The 18,920-nt window shown below is 46.1% G+C and overlaps 1 protein-coding gene across 3 annotated transcripts in view; it reads right to left on the reverse strand.

The window, feature by feature from the left end:
- Positions 1–6,776: 6,776 nt before the first annotated feature.
- The window catches only part of SLCO3A1 (solute carrier organic anion transporter family member 3A1), a 318,998-nt gene continuing 306,854 nt past the window's right edge, over positions 6,777–18,920 (reverse strand). The window contains exons 10-12 of one of the 3 annotated variants that reach the window (XR_010932283.1): positions 16,378–16,620; positions 12,088–12,256; positions 6,777–7,443 (exon numbers count right to left, since the gene is read on the reverse strand). Coding sequence is in view for 2 of the 3 variants with exons in the window: in XM_067695851.1 (XP_067551952.1) it covers positions 16,241–16,620 (380 nt within the window). In the remaining variant the exon portion in view is untranslated. Of the gene's footprint in view, positions 7,444–12,087; positions 12,257–13,827; positions 16,621–18,920 lie in introns of those variants that run through there. The other 2 variants (XM_067695865.1, XM_067695851.1) reach the window with 2 other exon arrangements.

Raw genomic sequence — 18,920 nt, forward strand, 5'->3', positions numbered from 1 at the left:
TCTTAGTTGTAGCTTCTCAGAAGTACATGATGTTTATAAGGGTTGGATGCATGCTGATTTTGGAAAGGAATTAATACATAATTTGAATTCAGAGTACAAGCTTTTAAAAAATATGATCCAATTTAGAGAAGCATTTCTGAAATACCTCTGGGGAAAATTTTCTTTTATTAATCCAATCAGCCATTGGATGTCATTCTTCCAATAAAATTATGTTTATCTGCCAATGGGTGACTCTGCTTCTTATGCATGTAATTTCAGTGGGTGCAAACGGTGATGGTAAATAATTGTCCTCAGGGAGATAATTGCTCTTATAATTATTTACCCATGCAAGTTAGCTCAGTTAAAAATTTAATCCTCTGGGCTTCCCTGGTGGCGCAGTGGTTGAGAGTCCGCCTGCCGATGCAGGGGACACGGGTTCGTGCCCCGGTCCGGGAGGATCCCACATGCCGCGGAGCGGCTGGGCCCGTGAGACATGGCCGCTGAGCCTGCGCATCCGGAGCCTGTGCTCTGCAACGGGAGAGGCCACAACAGTGTGAGGCCCGCGTACCGCAAAAAAAAAAATTTAATCCTCTGTCAGATGACCTGGCAACATGAGAGAACGTGTTTTCTATGTACTCAAGTGGAGGAAGAGACCTTGCATTTTTTAGACATTTTCTGGGTGCCAGGCACAGTGCTAAGTGCCTTATATACACTGTTCCACTGAATCCCACAATCTTCCTATGAAGTGGGCATGATTATCTTCACTTTATTTATGAGAACCCCTCGGTCCTGTAGATGGCAACTAGAGGAACCTAGATTGAAACCCAGGCTAACAGGCTGGTATGAAATAAATCCTATTTCACAGAGTGTTTGCAAGGCTTCAGTGAGGAGGCAGAACTTGTAAAGGATTTAGCCCAGTGTTTGGTACATTGTTATGTTTATCCTCATGTCTGTCATAGAGACTTTACTTCTGTGATCACTGCCTGCTTCCTTCCAGAAACCCATTCCAAGGGACAGGGCAAAACCTCATACCTGGATCCTAAATGAGAGAGAGAGTTCTTCGGAGGCCTTTGCACGCCCTACCTCCTTGAGAATGTCTTTATCTGTCTGCTCTGGTCCTTAAGGATTCTCTCCTCTCCGAATTCCCATCACTGTCATGTCTCCATTTCTTAATAATAGTGCCTGGATGTAGAGTGTATTGCAGAGTTCTTTTTAGTATATAGAGGCTTGCTTTTCCTCAATCCAGATTGTAGATTTATTGTGTACAGGGCTTCCTTGGATCTCTCCACAGGGTCTCCTAGGGTACAGGGCTCCATACGAGACCCTGGATGGATACTCTTTGATCAAGTGTGAAACCTACAAGTCATTAGCTACCTGAAGCCTAGAAGGTGCTGAGGGCTCAGGCTCAAGGCAGCTGTTTGTTTTGAAAAGGTGGGAGACTTGTTTTGAGGAATTGTCATCTAACATCAGTGTCACCCATTGGCTGGCCTTCCTCTTTTGATGATCTTTGTATAATGTGGTGATGTGGCATGCCAGGGGAGATCTTTGGGGTTTTTCCCTCTTCAGAGAAACTGGCACTGACAGCTCCTCCCTCCTTCCCCACATCCCATCTGTGCCCCCGCCAAAAGGCTGGAGAAGGGGGTGAGAGGTCACCATTTTGCAGGGAGAAGTGATGTCTACGAAGAGTGACATTGACTGGTTTTCAGTCCCAATGTTAAGGGAATGGGGTCCCCAAAGCAATTGCTGGTAAAATTTGCAATTACATTAAGAAGGGGAGGCTGACATCTTGCACACGGGGTGCCGGGGCTTGCAGCCTTGTCCTGCCGCTATCAGAGCATGCTGGGGAGAGGTGAGGGAGTACACTGGCGAGATGGGCCGGGGAGGAGGGAGGCAACGACAGACCTTGGAACCAATCTATTACAGAGAACTGGGGATGATGGCCCTGCTCCTACCCCAGGCCTGAGCTCAGGTGAGGTGGTAGGCTGAGGGTTTCCTAGGGAGTCACAGAGCCCAGGGGAGCTCCTGGGATGGGCTCCTTCTTTAGTTGGGCTTCCTGGGGCCTGTCTGCTTCCACACCAGTACTTTTCAGAAGGGGTTCGGGCAGCAATGACAGCCAGCGATGGCAGCAAGCTTAGCCACGGGCAGTCTGGTAAGCAAACCACCCTGGATCCGAGTTAGGGCAGAGAAGAGGAAGGCAGTTGTGGGGAGAGAGCAGAACAAGCTTCCCCTCGCTCCAGGCCCCCAGAGGCACAGGTCCATCTGGCCTGCCCTTGTTGGGGAGGGCTTGAATGGAAGATGTGTCAGGAGTTCTCAAATGGCCAGGACCAGGGCTTAAGAAGTGAAGCGAAGCTATTTTAATAAGTAAAAATGACTCAAAAAATTAAGGAATTGACTGATTAAGTCATTTCAGGAGCAGTACAGAGCAGAAAAGAGGGTTTCCAAAAAGCAAAGTGGTAGCAAATATTGGTAAATGGAAGCTGGTTTGTATTTAAATGGCTGAGGACGAGACTTCTCAATGAAACTCATCACTTCTTGAGCCCCACAAGGGACAGATGATGGGCTGTGCGTACACTGAATTCTCACCATGTCTCTGCCAAGGAGGCTGAAACCTTCCCATCTCAGAGCCACATGTAGCCGAAGTTCAGAGTGGCGACGTGACATGCTAACCTGGCAAGGTTAGTGAGCAGCTGAGCTGAGATGCAGACCTGTTACCTGCTCTGTCCACCAAGCCATCCTGCCTTCCTACTGCCCCCAGCTGTAGAGGGCCTACTACGTGCAGAGGACCTCACAGGGTCCTGTCTGTACTAACTAAAAATCACAGCCTTGCTTTAAACATAACATACATCAGTTTGAAATATGGAATGGATGCAGGAACAGCAATCACCTCCCGCAGCACTCATATTCCCAAGAATTGTAGGATGCCGTGAAGGACGGGGTGGGACCAAGTTGGACTGACGGCCTCCAAGTGTTTTTAAGCCCTGTCCTCACCCACATGGTCTGAATTCTGTATCTCTCCTCCCTGCCTCAGTCATGTTTTCAGGATTGATCTGCTGATACCATCTGAGGAAATGATTGACAATGATATGCTTCTTCAAGGGCCATGTTCACAGAGACAGTTGCCATTTAAATAAAATCTCACCTCCAGTGTCCTGCTCAAGACATACATCTCCCCAATGTTCATTACAATACTATTTATAATAGCCAAGATGTGGAAGCAACCTAAGTGTCCATCAACAGACAAATGGATAAAGAAGATGTAGTATACATAAACAATGGAATATCAGTCACCCATAAAAAAAAGAATGAAATAATGCCATTTTCAGCAACATGGATGGACCTAGAGATTATCCTACTAAGTGAAGTAAGCCAGTAAGCCAGACAGAGAAAGACAAATATCATACGATATTGCTTATATATGGAATCTAAAAAAAAAAAGAAAAAAGATACAAAGAAACTTATTTACAAAATAGAAATAAACCTAGAGACATAGAAAACAAACTTATGGTTACCAAATGGGAAAGGGAGGGGAGGGATAAATTAGGAGTTTGGGATTAATAGTTACATACTACTATATATAAAATAGATAAATAAGGACCTACTGTATAGCACAGGGAACTATACTTAATATTTTGTAATAACCTATAAGGGAAAAGAATCTGAAAAAAATATATATATAACTGAATCTCTTTGCTGTACACCTGAAACTAACACAACATTGTAAATCAACTACACTTCGATAAACAAAGTCAAAAAAAAAAGGCATATTGTCTCCCTTTCTAGCATTGCATTGTAATGCCTAATTATTTGCATTGAACTTAAAGAGCTAGGCAATGATTATTTTAGAAACAACAGAAGGAACAGCCATTTTCTTTGGGCTCTTTTCTTTTTTGTTTTTTCTTTTTACCTATATCAAGCACTGATTTTACTATGAAAATTTAGTTGCCTTCCTACAGAATAATTCCCCAAAGAAATGGAAGGATCAGCATGGGAGCAAGTTAAGCTTCCGGGGTAAGAAAGGAGCCTGTTGCTAAGCTGGGGGTGTAAAGCCTGAGGACAGAGGTTCCCACCTCCTTTTCACTGGGAGACGTTTCAGTTGCTCCTGGGGATTGTGGGCAAGTTCTCAGTGACAGGTGATGGAGAGAGCCTCACAGGAGAATGTCTCCTTTCCAAAGGAGGCTGCTGGCTTCTGCCATGTCATGTTTGAGTCCCTGAGCCTGTTGTTTTTTATATTGCTGGTCAACTGAACTCATGCATTTATTACCCTGCCTTTGTGTTCCAGGTTGATTGTCTTCTTTATTTCACCCCTTAATTACCTTAGGAGGAAGAGGGAAGTGAGATTGCCCATTGAAACACTCTTGAAGATCTGCAAAGCTCTCCTTTGGGGATCTGATAACTACGTGTTTATGCATTTTATACATGGGAACACTAGAACTCAGAAAGGTTAAGATACTTTTTTTTTTTTTTTTTTTTTTGCGTTATGTGGGCCTCTCACTGTCGTGGCCTCTCTCGTTGCGGAGCACAGGCTCCGGACGTGCTGGCTCAGCGGCCATGGCTCACGGGCCTAGCCGCTCCGCGGCATGTGGGATCCTCCCGGACCGGGGCACGAACCCGTGTCCCCTGCATCGGCAGGTGGACTCTCAACCACTGCGCCACCAGGGAAGCCCGGTTAAGATACTTTTAAAAATGCTTTCTGGAAAGCAAAAGCTAGTCTCTGCCCTCTGCATTAATTAGACATTTCTCTGCACAGTTATGGTAACAGTGCTATAGCAGGAGTTCCTGAAGTAACAAAGCCTGAAAAGAAAAAAAAAAAAAGGGCAGCTCTTTGTAAAGTGGATGTGATCATGGTGGTTCTGAATCCACATTCAAGGCCACAGAAACAGCTTGTTTTAATTTCAGTTGTGCCAAATGTTTGGGTGCATGACTAGCCCTTTCACAAAGACTGAGAAAAGGGTCAAGTTGGATTTTCAGATCTAGATCAAGATGGACCAAATATATACGTAGTTGAAAGCCCCAGTGGCCCATGGTAGTTGATAGGACATCTGGAGGAAATGGCATTTGGATTAATCTAAGCAGTCTATTCTCCCTGAGTTGGTTGAACAACCTGTGCACACAGCTCTCTCACGGACCTGCTTAGATATTGAAGGATGAATCTCTTGATCCCCCAAAATAAGTAAGACATCTTTGTGAAGTTCAGATAAAATAGATGGGAGTGTAAGTTTTCCATAAATTGACTGCCTTTACGGTGGAAAATATAGCAAAAGAAAAGAAATTGGACTGTAGGTGAAAAACAAATGTGAAATTTTGGACTGAGAGCATGGATGCCATAAGCAACACCCTCCCCTTCTTCCTTCTTCTGCCTCCAACTGAATTTCCAGTGCAAATGAAGCTCAGCTTCCATGAGGAATCACTAACCACTTTTTCAGCTGTTTCAGCATCTTTTCACATCATGATGGAAAACGTTGAAATTGCATTTTCTTGGGATTTTTATGCTGGAGAGAATAAATCATGTTGTTTTGTTGCAAAAAAGAAATAATCCCATAAATAATAGGGTCAGGATGAAAAGAAGTCCTCGAGACACCAATGGGCCAGGTAATAGGGCCTCAGAGAAGGTAACTCGCCCAAGCATACTCTCTTCTGAGTCCATGGATCCCAGAGTGAAAATATCAGGCGGGGCGGAGGGAGGGTGAAGTCTTCAAGGAATATTAGCTTGACAAGCGTTGATTTCAGGAGAGCTCAACTGCAAATGATGGGGCTGTAGGAGGGCAAGATCCAGGCTGTAAGGGGATCTGAGAACATAGGTCAGTTATCAGGGTTAGCCCCACACGAGGACTGGGGCCATGCTGGGTCTTCTGTTCAGATGACAGAGAGTGAGCGTTAGCTCCTGGAGCTCCTGTCTGGCCAGGGACGTAATGACTGTAGTGAGGACTCTCAGATGCACACCAGCGGCAGGCATCAACTTGATTGTCCATAGGAGGTAGGAGTCCTGTCAGTGGATTAAGGATGTAGTGGAGAAGCTGGCCAATTAGGAAGCAGCCTCACAATGGCAGCCTAACAATGACTGGGAAGGCAATGGAGCTCCAGCCAGGCAGTGAGGCTTGTGGGAGGGTCTATGGACCTAGAGAAGGGAAGGCAAATGCTGCCCTTGCCTCAGAGGGGTGGGACTAAAGTCAAAGCCCCAGAGGTTGATGATTCTGATGTTGTTTGTTCATCATTCATTCATTCAATTATCCAATGAACATCCACCAAATGTCACACACTATTCTAGGCACTGTATCCCAAGAGGAAGCCGTTACCTGCTCTCCCAGGGTTTACGGACAATGGGAGAACCAGAAAGGAAAACCAGATGGTGACGTTACAGTACTATGGAATGTATCAGTAGGAACCATGACAGTGTTGTGGAGCATCTAATTCCAGCCAGGGGCTGGGAAGCAATGAACAAGTACCATTTCTCCATGCCCATTCTCTGTGAGACACGGTGCTTCCTTCACACTGGATTTCATTGAAGCCTTACCACAATTGTGTAAAGCAGGCGACAGCATTCCCATTTTACAGATGATGAAAGTGGGGCTCAGAGGAGTCAGATCACTTCCCCAATACCACACCAGTAAGCGAGTGCTGGGATGAGGATTTGAACCCAGGTCTGTTTCGGCTCCAAAGACTGTGCTCTTTTGAACTATTCAAAGCCCGTAAATATAGAACACACACAGCCAGAAACACTCTCCTCAAGAGTCTTTGAGGATTGTCCTACCCAAGACACAAGAGAGAAAGATAATAGAGATCACAGCGTGAGACTGAGCAAGAATTAAAATAGTGCTTTTAATATAATTCTCAGCAAACGTACAGTATGTACTTTACATCATATATTTCTAGACTGCTCATCTGGAAAATAGAAGCTGCAAAAATACAGAATACCACACTCAAAATCTATTGAGTATGTGCTTTTTTTCCCCCTCTGTTCTATGAAACAGGGTAATTTTTACCCCCTCCTATTAAAATCCAGACTCAGCTGCTTTTGGAAGAACTGTTGGAGCCCTCGGTCAGAGAAGCATTCCCAAGAGGGAGTTTTCTAAAGCATGTCAGCAGACCATCCCCACAGGAGCCAAAGGAGGGAATGGGCAGAAGGAAATTTGCACATCTGGTCAATATTACTCTTTAGTGATCCAGGAAAATGCCTACTCCAAGGGTTTGGAGGACTCCTGGCCACAGACACCTGCTTAGTCCTCGTCACAGGCCTGTGCTTGGGGCCTCAAAGGACCACATACTGGCCGGAGAGTCCTCACAGGGACCCTTGGGTTCTCGGGCGGGGCAGAGCACGCTAAGTCAGGCCCGCGAGGTCTGTGGGCGGTGGCGGGCTCTTCTGTGCAGGACGAGGGCCAGGCCCTCAGCTTCTCACAAAGGAGTCTTCTGAAGGTGACTGTGACTCGGGACAGGTTTTCTCAGTCTCAATGTCTTGGTACTCTGTGCCTAAAGGGGGAGGGGGGAAGAGAGCCAAGAGGAAAAAGAGATCGGTCTTTTCTGGTTTTCCTACTTATTTTTTAGGCTTATATAACAGCATCCTGGCCTTCCAGTGGAATGGATAAGAGCAGGAAGTCATGTCAATAAAACGCTACGTTTTGCTCCACGTCACCCCAAGGAACCAGACTCCAAGCCCGAAGACCTTTATGTCGGCCAAATTTTTCTGAGAAGCGCATATCTATACATGTCTGTACCAACACCTACGTGGATGTTTACTCTATGGGAAGGAATAAGCTGCATCCCCGTCATCAACTTATCTTCATCCTTGTAAGTCACCAGTGACAGACACTGTCACTGCAATCTCTGTTGAACAGGTGGCTGTGTACCAGAGGGAACTTCCTGGCATTCTAACGTCATGCTTTCTCCTCCAGCATTTGGGACCAGTTTGCTTTTCATTCAGCCACAGAGGGTCACCACATGCTGAGTGAAAGAATCTCCTCGTTGGAGCAAGGTTTTTAAGCCTCCACAACACTTCTGAAATAGATGCTGCGGCTTCATTTAAAAGGCACGAAAAACCCAGCTTCGTCCCTGTGATGATTTACAAGTTGTGTAGGTCTCCATGACCATGACATGCAGCTTTCCTGTTCGATGATAGCCAGAGCGGTACCATGGAAATCCCCACTCATTTCCTTGTCCTCTCTAGACTCTGACCCGGTAGTACAAAAGGTGACAATGTGGAAATGTCACTCCTTTCCTCAGGATTTTGCAGCTGAGACCTGGCTTATAGGAGATGCAGCTCACATGTTCTGGACAGTTTGGAGAATCCTTCTCAACTTTCACAAGGTTCAAGTTCTTTTAGTCTTGGGGGCTCTGTTAGAAGCCATGGGGGCAGGGAGTTGGGGAAGGTGGGACAGAAGTGAGAGAGATGGGGTTGGTTCTTGTGTGCAGAATGAATCAGGCAGAGAATGATGGGGAGATGGTCAACTTCTGCTGACGTGGCTAAGGTGGAAAAAGGAAGGAGGAGTGTTTCTAAAGGTCTCCAGTGTTTACTGAAGGAAAAAAAGTTCTTCTCATTTTAGATCTCTGTGCCGGTAGGCAAAGTTTGGCAGAGGTTTTCACTGCCAGCTCTTGCCTCATTTCTCTATGGAATTATAGACTTTTGTAGGGGTTTCTGACAGTAGATGCCTTCCTGGCTTCATCAAAGCTTCCTGAGGAGCCAGCCAGATCTGCGTTCTCACTTTGGTGGCGTTTGTGGTGTCATGGAGAGAGCACTGGTTCAGGAGTCAGACAGACCCGACATTGGCTCCTGGTGACTTTCTAACTAGCTGTGTGACCTTGGGAAGCTTTGGTTTACTGAGCCTTAGTTTTCTGATCTGTAAAGTGGAAACAGTGACACTTACCTCACAGGGCAGGTGTGAGAAAGCTGCTGAGAATATTACCTGGGATCAGGCCTTATGGCCCCTGGCACGTGGGTAGCAGCCTCATAATAAGCATGAGCTTCCAGCCCCTTTCCTCCTTTAAGGGGCTGGGCTAGAGCACAACTGATGTGTTAGCTGGGTTCCTCTTATAATGAAACTTCCTACGTTGCATACTTCCACTTCATTTTATGGTCTTCGATTATAAAATCCAACAGTCTTGACAAACCCATCTCCACGAGAGTTACCTTCTATTAAGTTAGCATGAATTTAAGAGGAACATTATTTTCTGGGATGTAATGGGATGGTAAAAATCTCAGCCTACAGGATGTTAAACCTCCGGAAAATTTACTATGGTTGTTCCATCTGCTCCTGGTAAGAGAACATAATCACTTTACCTCACAGAAAAATATTCAGAATCGGTGCTAATCATCAATTACTGATTGTTGGCCTGAGTCGTTAATACAAAAATCAAAACATCTAGAAACTCTGTTCCTAAAAGTCTAGTATTTGATAATAGAGCAAGACATATCTCCAACCAGTGACTAGCATCGGTGTGTCTGAGGCCCTGGCCTGGAGCCGAGCTCCTGAGGTTGATGCTGAGGACTGCAGGGGTGCCAGGTGGGAGGGGTGTCCGGGGTCTCTCCCACTGGAGCTGATGACCAGTGCTGAGGACTGTCTCCCTGGCATTTCAGCACTTTGAAATTGCATTTCAAAATGCATTAGAGTGGAGGCATCATCTCCTGTTTCCTCTTACCTGCCTGCTTCTGGTAGAACATCCCAAATAAGTTATCACTGGGCTCTGTGGTTAAGACTGGGAACAACACAGGAAGAGCAGATGTCCCCAGAATACAGCTGTTGCCATGTCCCCGTTGTTATGATAGGGGGCATGCGAGAGCGTGGGGGGCATCCGCAGTCCATTTGAGTTGGAGTCTTCTGAATAGGACATCCCTACAGGTGGGAAGGGTCTCTCATTTCCTGCCCAGGATGGAGGGAGTACCCATAAAGGCAAAGAACACGAGCTTTGGACTTGTTGACCTGGGTTTGAAACTCGGCTTTGTGACCTTGAGCCAATTCTGGAAGCTTTCCCAGACTCATTTTCCTTTCGTGTAAACTGAAGTTTAATAACTGCTTCTGCCTCACAGGACTATGGTTGAGATTAAACGAGCTAATACATGTGATAAGCTGGTTCATACTAAGTGCTTGGTAAATGTCAGCTACTATTATTATTAGTTATTATTCATGCTTACCAATTATTCCACTGGGCATATCTACTAGCTTTCTAGTGCCAAGGTTTCGTCTTGGAGGGAAGAAACCCGAGACACTATTCAGTATCTGGATTCAATCTCCTTTGTCTTGTTCCTGCATTTTCCCCTCCCATGTCCAATTCCATCACTTAAGAAAAACAGATGATTACTCTGGTAGAGCTAGGAAGTGAGTGTCAGGGCTGGAAGAGACTGTAGATTGTATAGTTCCAATTCCCCTCGTTACACAGGAGAAAGATAATGTTGCCTTCATTGCAAACCCTGACGACAATGGGATACTTACCTCTTTCTTGGAAAATGGGATACCTGAATTAGATTTTTAAGGCTGAAGGACCCTTCCAATCCATGACTCAGCCCAGGCTACAGTGGCCTCTGCTGCTACAGTCCATCAGACTGTATGCCATGCTGCTTCAGACCTCGTTGTTTTCCAGAACAGAGATCAGCATGCTACAGCCCTCCCTCAGCCAAACCCAGAGACTGCCTGTCTTTGTAAATAAAGCTTTATTGGAGCACAGCCCGCTCATTTGTTTACACATTGTCTCGGGCTGCTTCCCTGCTATGACAAAAGAGTAGTGGCCACAAAGACTCAATGATCCTCAAAGCCTAAAATGGTTACAACCTGGCCCTTATGGAAGGTTTGTGAACTTGCTCTGCTGGTCCTGTCGATGGAGGGTCTCTTCCCCTGGCTCCCTGGCAGACATCCACTGCTCTTTGGTTCTTGTTTTCTAGACCACCGGCTCTCTGAAGCCTTCCTGATTCTTGATGCCATGATGCAGAACTTCCCAGCTCCCTGAAACAGCCCTCATTGCTCCCAGACACAGACAGACAGACAGACAGACCCTGGCTCTTAAAATGACTATTCTATTGCTTTTATTTGTGTTCAGGTCTGTTTCAATCATTAAACTTTGAGTTCTTGGAGGGTGGGACCATGTCTTCTCTACCTTTGTACCTGGTTCAGAGCCTGGCACACAGTCAACATTTTAATGAAGTAGTGAGTGAATAAACACATCACTGGAAATTATCAAGCTCATATAATGCTTCCCTAAATGGCACTAATCCTGCCAAGGAAAACTGTGCTACCATGTGGAGGGTCCCTGAGAAGCATGAGCTCTGTCCTTATCTCCATGGCAGTCACAGATTTCTAATGTGCTGGGGAATCCTGGCTTTTCTGAATTCCCCATTTCAGGCTTTTTAACTCATGTCCTCCCTGCCATGATAACCAAGCACTCTGAGGTCACCTACAAGCATGAGGGAGGGGAGACACAAGTGGGTGGCTGTGTGCAGACAGTGTAAATTCCCGTGTGATCCTAGCAACAGGCCCCGCAAGAGGCATCTGAACAATGTCTTTCTTGCATGTTCTGCCAGTTAAGAGATTCCTCTGTTTTACCAATTTATTCCTGAGTAATACCCCAGGGGGGCTAGGTCCAAAGGCTAGCGGTAGGGCTGGTCACTCTCAGAGATTAAGTCCTCACAGCTGTTCAGAACTCAAGAATTTGAACTGAGTTGGGAGAGGTGAATAAGGAGGAAACAAGGAGGGAAGGGCAGAGAGGAGGAAAAGGACTCTGTTTATGCCTCAAACTAATTTCCAGGCTCAATTTAATTTCACTAGCACCCTCTCTTGGAAAATGTCGCACCTCTGAGGGATTTGATCTGGATTCTAACCGAAAGGGAAACACAGACCATGGCTCAAAGGAGGCTGTTGAGAGGCACTGACATGAGCTCAGTGGAGTAATTAAGCCCCTACTACGTGTCCGGCACCTTCTCCTGGACAGATACTGGTTCTCCATCGAAACAGGTAAGAACAGCACAAGACAGCAAATATTCTGTTAGACTGAAAAACTGCTTGTCTGTTTTTCTCCCCTCATCCAAACCAAACCAAACATACAAACAACAAAACAGTAGGGTGAACACCACCAAAACATACAAACAACAAAACAGTAGGGTGAACACCACCAAACAGGACAGAAGCTTACCCTGTCCTGTCCCTCTGCTCTTGATTGTATAATCAGCTGCATTGATTTCTACAGGTTGAACTTTATTGCTTCACGTTGCTCAGGAGTACATTCAGGACTCCCAAACAGGGCTTAGAACACAGGCCTGGTGGGCTTGACTGGGTGGAGAAGAAACCACACTTCCCATGACCTGAACAGCGGGCAGCAAGAAAAACAGCCTTGTAGGCTCATGCGGAACCAACAGCTGCTTCTCCTCAGAGGGTTTCCCTGTGAGTATATATATGTTTCCATTTTACATGCTCCTCAGGAATGGCCTGCTTTGGAAGTGTGGAAGATAATCTATTAGCAACCACGGCAGAATCTTTTTCCTGAGAAACCTCCTCAGGAGTGGTGTGGCTATCATCCCAGGGACCAGCTGGCCGCCTTGAACAGAACATTTCTGTGGGTCGCCTTGGGCCTGCGTGCAAGGCATGGGAAATGTTGCCACGCCCGAGCGAGGGGATGCTCTAGGTTATTATTGGAGATGGGGAAGTGGAATCAGGGATTTGAATGTAGAGACACCACTTAACCAAACTCTACAAATCATCACTAGGGGAAGCTATTCCACTGGAGGGTGGGGAGAAAGAAGCGATTTTTATGGAGAAGCACGTTCCTTCCTGCTTGGAAGACATTAGGAAGTCTGTCAAAGGATTCCTTAGAAGCTCTTGGTTTCCCCTTATTACTTTGCCTGTTAAGGGCTGCTAGCAAACTCCTTAGGGGACTCGTGAGCAGAAGCATCTCTGGCTCCTTCGTTAGCTGTGAGGAAAGCCCACATGCTGCGGCCTCCTGGAGTGGCAGTGTCCCTGGGGTGCCTGGGAGCTTCACAGCCTTCCTCTGTGGAGGCGTGAAGAAGGCAGCAAAGCTGCTGGGCTTCCCTGACAGCGCACAGCCTCAGCAGGAGGAAGACAGCAAACTCCGTCCCCCAGAGACAGAGACTCTAGAAAATGTGTTCACTTCATATGCAGGAATATTACTGGTAGAAACCTTTTTGGTCTATATGTAGGAGTTACAAAAACCTGTCGCAAGCTGCAGCAAAGAGAGCCTTTCCATCCATCCCTGGGCACCTTCCACTAAGGTGGTGGAGGGCTTTGTAGCAGAAGAGAGAGAACGTTAGCATTCACTTTCTAGGTTTATTCCGTCCCTTACATTTTTGTTTTCCATAAGTCCAATGAAGATCTCCCCAGGAAATCTTTCCATTCAAAATCCTGCTCAAGGGCTTCCCCGGTGGCGCAGTGGTTGAGAGTCCGCCTGCCGATGCAGGGGACACGGGTTCGTGCCCCGGTCCGGGAAGATCCCACACGCCGCGGAGCGGCTGGGCCCGTGAGCCATGGCCGCTGAGCCTGTGCGTCCGGAGCCTGTGCTCCGCAACGGGAGAGGCCACAACAGTGAGAGGCCCGCGTACCGCAAAAACAAACAAACAAACAAACAAAATCCTGCTCAAAACCAAGCAAATAATCAAGGGGCCGGATTGGGAAGGGTATGTACAATGGTTCCTGTAGCACAAAAGGAAAATTAAAGCTAGACTAGGTTTTCCGTTCTGGAGTATGGGAGAGAAATTCAAATTTTTAACGGTGACAACAACACATGTTAGAGCCCTCTTACAAGAGGGGACTTTAAATTTCGATCCAGTTGTTGATAAAACTGAGCCCTGGAGTTGTTTTCCTTTGTCATCCTAACCTCTTATTCAGCCTAAAATCTTAGGAAAAATAGCCCAAATGCAAAGAGTTTTCAAAAATCTTTTTTAAAAAACAAAAACAAAAACACAAATAGCCCCATGAAACACGAGGTTCTGCAGCCTCCGTGGGTGTGGACTGATTTGGGGGAGCTACACGATCATATACAAGAGGGCAGTGATCTATTAGCAATACATTTTCAAGACAAAACCAACCCAACACCTATACAGGATGGAATCACAGCCTCGGGAGCCACAGAGTGTACACCGTTTATGAATTGTTGGAGAACAATCCCACCTTTAACTAGTTAACATATTGATGAGCGTCCCCATTTTCAGGAACAAGGACAGACTCAAGCAAAACACAGGAGGAAGCTCTTCCAGAAGCATCCTGTCCCGGGATGCAGCTGATCACGGTGGCTCCGCACCGCGACACAAGCTTCTTTCGGGCATCCTTGCTCCGTGGGGCTTTTCTCTAGTTTGGGGCTGTAACTCAAACTGCCCCATTTACAGTGTTTGTTAAAAATTCATCACAATGCCCCTCTCCCCCCGCCCCACTCTTTTCTTTCCTGATTCTCTTGTGGCCTTCTAGATGACCTGAAAATACGTGTCTGTCTGAGGTGAAAAAGCCAACCAACCAACCCATCCTTGGGGTCTTTCCAGGCCCAGGAGTGGCCTAGATCAAGGTCACTGCAATAGCATGAAAGGTGGGTTAACTGGACCCTGTGTGTGCATGTGCGCGTGCTCTCTCTCTCATAAGCTCTGCCCCTTCTGCAAACGGCCTCACCAGGCCGAGTCAGCTGGATGCAAGAGGTTTTCCTGTGATTCTTACCCCAAACAACGGTAGGTTCGCTTCTAGCTGTTTGAGATTCAGCCACTTTAAAAACACATACAGACAAAGGCCTCTTAGTTCAAGACTGACCCTGAAGATATTAGACATTTTCAGGCAGTGAACGTGCAGTAGCTTCCAGGAGCTTGTGGGTCTGTTATCCCAGACACTACATGCTGCTCAAAGCTTGTGCTAGGGAACTGTTCTTTTTTCCGTCTCCTCTCCCCAGAAGCCCTGCACCCATACACACAACCCACAGCTGAGCGTGTCTCCGCTGCAGGTTGAAAAGAACACCTCTTGGCATGTGAAGCAGGCATATGAAAGGGCTTCCCGTGACAGTGATCACTGAATCATGGGGAATAAATGGAGAAGGCAAATTTGCAATTCATCACGTTATCCCCTGTTGCCTCAAATGTGATCCTTTTAAAGGCAGGGTGCATATACACTCTCTTTTTTAAGCTTTTTTTTTTTTTTTCTTTTAACACACTGCATATTCTTGTTTTCACAGACTATCCAAATGAGGATAAAATGATAAAAAAATTACAATAGATTAATTGCATCCCTTGAATAACATTATATTTTTGGTGCATTAAAAAAGGAGAAAAGTAAAAGCAACCAGCGTAATAAATTCGGCCTAGAGAACTGTGTTAGTGACTGAAGGGTTAACACAGATTTGAGAAGTAGTTAAAAATAGTATCAGAGGATTACACATACAACAGTTTGAAATTCATATGCATTGCATTTTTTTCCTTAAAAATGGCAAAATGTTTGGCAAATGTAAGCAAATGACTTGGACTAGGTTGGGTTTCACCGGCTCTGAGCGAAGTCAGTCATAGCCAGGCGAGGCCCACTGCTTCCTGAGGTCACTCTGCGGGGCTGGGGGACGCACCCCAATGGGAGGTGCTGCGGGGAAGGGGAGGTGCTGGCCCCCCCATGTCTGGCTCCCCCTGGGGCCCTCAGTCTTGAGAAATGGAAATGGAGCTGGTGAGAGGTGTCAATTACAGTCTCCAGCACAGATCACCCTTTAGCATCGCTGAGAGAACTCTGGGGCCTTGAACCACATGTGTAGACTGGGTGAGTCGTCCACACAGCGACCCATATTGCAAAAGTTAGAGAAGTGGGCCTCCACTCCTCCGACTTGGGTGCCCCTCCACCCCCGTGTGGGCGGGGAGGGTGGCATGGGGTGTGTCACTAGTGCTTATCCTGGCAAATGTTGTCAACTTGGGTTTTTTAGTAGACTTCTTTTTTTTAATATATATATATTTTTTTGTTTTGTATGTGTATATATATCCAGAAAGGTCCGTCCTCCAAGCCGGCCACCACTGTTCCCTGAATTTGGCAGTGCCTGTTGCTTGCAGCTGTCGGCATCCTGAAAAAACCATGAGGTGCCTTCAAAGAGTAGACTCTGAGCCCCAGGAGGTTGCATGTCAACCACGTGATCCCACGCTCTCCTTAGTTTGAATCCTGTCTGGCTCTGATTTTGAGAAAAAGGACAAAGGTGCTGTGTGTACATGTGTGTGTGTGTGTCTCTGTGTGTATTGAGTTTTTTTTTTTAAAACTTTTTCCTTTTTTTTCTTTTTTTAGGAAAAATGACCCTTGGATGACTAATACAGAGTTCAACCCTCCTTCAGTCACTATAAAACAGACTCCATGTTCTCACACCACTCATGATCTTCAAGGTTATAGATAAATTTTGTCCTATGTGTCTGGTTGGCGGGCACAGGGTCCCTCCCCAGATTGTCTAGGGTCAGAGTAGAGGCAAAGAACTCACTGGTGCTCAGCCCGCCCTCGTGGTTTTTGATGTATCGTTTATAGTTTTTCCTCAGGCACTGCCACGTGGTGGTGTAGAGGAGGAAGGCAAAGGACTTGAGCGCAATGGCGATGCTGACGTACAGGTATCTGTAGGCCACGTTGTCGTAGAGGACGCAGGCGCCTTGCTCCCCACAGAATGTGCTCCAGAACAGGCAGGTGGAGTCGATGCCGGCCCCGAAGATGAGTGGTGGGGGGATGAAGCCTGTCAGAGGGAAACGGACAGTTAATGTTTGGGCTCGAACGGCTGGTTCGATGGAGAGAAGGGCTCCCCTGTCCCCGTACGTATCTCTTCCGACAGGACCGCAGGGTTCGTGGACCACATTCAGTGGTTCTATAGCACAGTGGGGTAAAGACCCTGTCAGGAGGTCGAACTGCTTGGGTTCTAATCTCAGCTCTGCCTCTTCCTGCACAAGCCTGTGCAAGTTATTTAAGCCCTCTGTGCCTTAGTTTCCCCATCTGCAAGATGGGGTTAGTAACATCAGTCCTTCTCAGATCACTGTGAAGGTTGGCTCATTGAATACATGGAAAGCATTTAGAACAGTGCGTGGCACAGAGTAAACACAAATGACATCTGGGATCATCACCCACTGAGAGTCTGAGAAGGAAGAGTCTTCCCTGAAGGGAGACATTCTTGGTGTCACTCAAAGCAGTGCACCCTTGTAGAGGAAACTGCTAAGAGGCATCATACTCTGCGTATTGCTCTTTTGCATGGAGCTTCTGAGGCTGTGTGGGCTCTTGAGAGGAGGGAGTTGGAACCAGAGGGGACCAGAGGTTGAAAATGAGTACACTACACCTTATGTGTGTGTATATATAATACGCACACACACATATACATATGAAGGATGTGTTCTCATATATGTATATATACAAAGATATGTAAGTATACACGTGTGTATGGTTTAATAGCTGGAAAATATCTGCACACATACTGACAACTTTCCTTCCCCTAAATATTACCACTGGAACAGAATACTTTTCATTCTGAACCAGGAAACGGTTTTAAAACCTTCACAATAGATCATTTCATGCACCTACAATCAGTCATCGAAAAAGGCAGACGAGATGGGAACTATTCATCATCCTTAATTCAGTTCTCTGTTACTCTCTGCATTCATGTGCCTGCTGCTACCCCCGAGCTCAAAGGTTATCAGGCCTGGCTGCACATTAAAACCCTCTGAGGTGTCCTACCCGAGACCAATTAAATCGGAATATTGGGTATGTGGCCTGGTCATCAGCATTGTTAAAATAAAACATTCCCAGGCGATTCTGCCCTGTTGGGGGAAAAATGTTTCATCTGTATTATGGGAAAGCAATGGATGGGCCATTAATACAAATTAATTGCTTCGGAAGAAACAGTGTCCCCAAGGCCAGAATATGGTACCAATCATCTTCGGTGAGAAGCAGGAAGTGATCCCTGGAAGCAGGTGGTGACAATTCCCATATCCCAGTGCCAAGGTACCCTGATACCCTGAGCATTCTTTTCAGCCCTGGACTGAGTTTCACTTTTGTATTAAGGAAAATCCCACTGACAATTTGATGAGATATCAACCTTTCCTTCAGAAAAATACATCTACCCACAAAATCGCATCCACATTTCAGGGGTTTCATGGACCCCTGAAGTCCATCCATGATCACCAGAATAAGAATGGCTATGTTATATCCACAGCAGAGCCTCAGAGGGCAGCCTGGAAGACGGGGGCTTAATGAAGGAAGCAGCACTTCCTTGGTTTGTTTTTTTAATTGAAGTCTAGTTGATTAACAATGTTATGTTAGTTTCAGGTGTACAGCAGTGATTCAATTACACATATCTATTCTTTTTCAGATTCTTTTCCATTATAGGTTATTACAAGATATTGAATACAGTTCCCACGCTATATGGTAGGTCCTTGTTGTTTATCTATTTTATACGTAGTTGTGTGAATCTGTTAATGCCAAACTCCTAATTTATCCCTTCCCTCCCTTTCCCCTTCGATAACCATAAGTTTGTTTTCTAGTCTATGTCTGTGAGTCTGTTTCCTTGTTTGTTTGTTTTTTTTTAACATCTTTATTGGAGTATAATTGCTTTACAATGGTGTGTTGGTTTCTGCTGTATAACAAAGTGAATCAGCTATATGTGTACATACATCCCCATATCTCCTCCCTCTTGCGTCTCCCTCCCTCCCACCCTCCCTATCCCACCCCTCCAGGTGGTCACAAAGCACCAAGCTGATCTCCCTGTGCTATGTGGCTGCTCCCCACTAGCTATCTATTTTATGTTTGGTAGTGTATATATGTCCATGCCACTCTCTCACTTTGTCCCAGCTTACCCTTCCCCCTCCCCATGTGCTCAAGTCCATTCTCAACATCTGTGTCTTTATTCCTGTCCTGCCCCTAGGTTCATCAGAACCATTTTTTCTTTTCTTTCTTTTTTTTTTTACATTCCATACATATGTGTTAGAGTCTGTCATACAGCGTTTCCTTGGTTTTAATAACTGGCCTGGGATGGCATGGGGACAGAACTGC

Source organism: Pseudorca crassidens, chromosome 1 (genome assembly GCF_039906515.1).
Source record: "Pseudorca crassidens isolate mPseCra1 chromosome 1, mPseCra1.hap1, whole genome shotgun sequence".
NCBI classification, from domain to species: Eukaryota; Metazoa; Chordata; class Mammalia; order Artiodactyla; family Delphinidae; genus Pseudorca; species Pseudorca crassidens.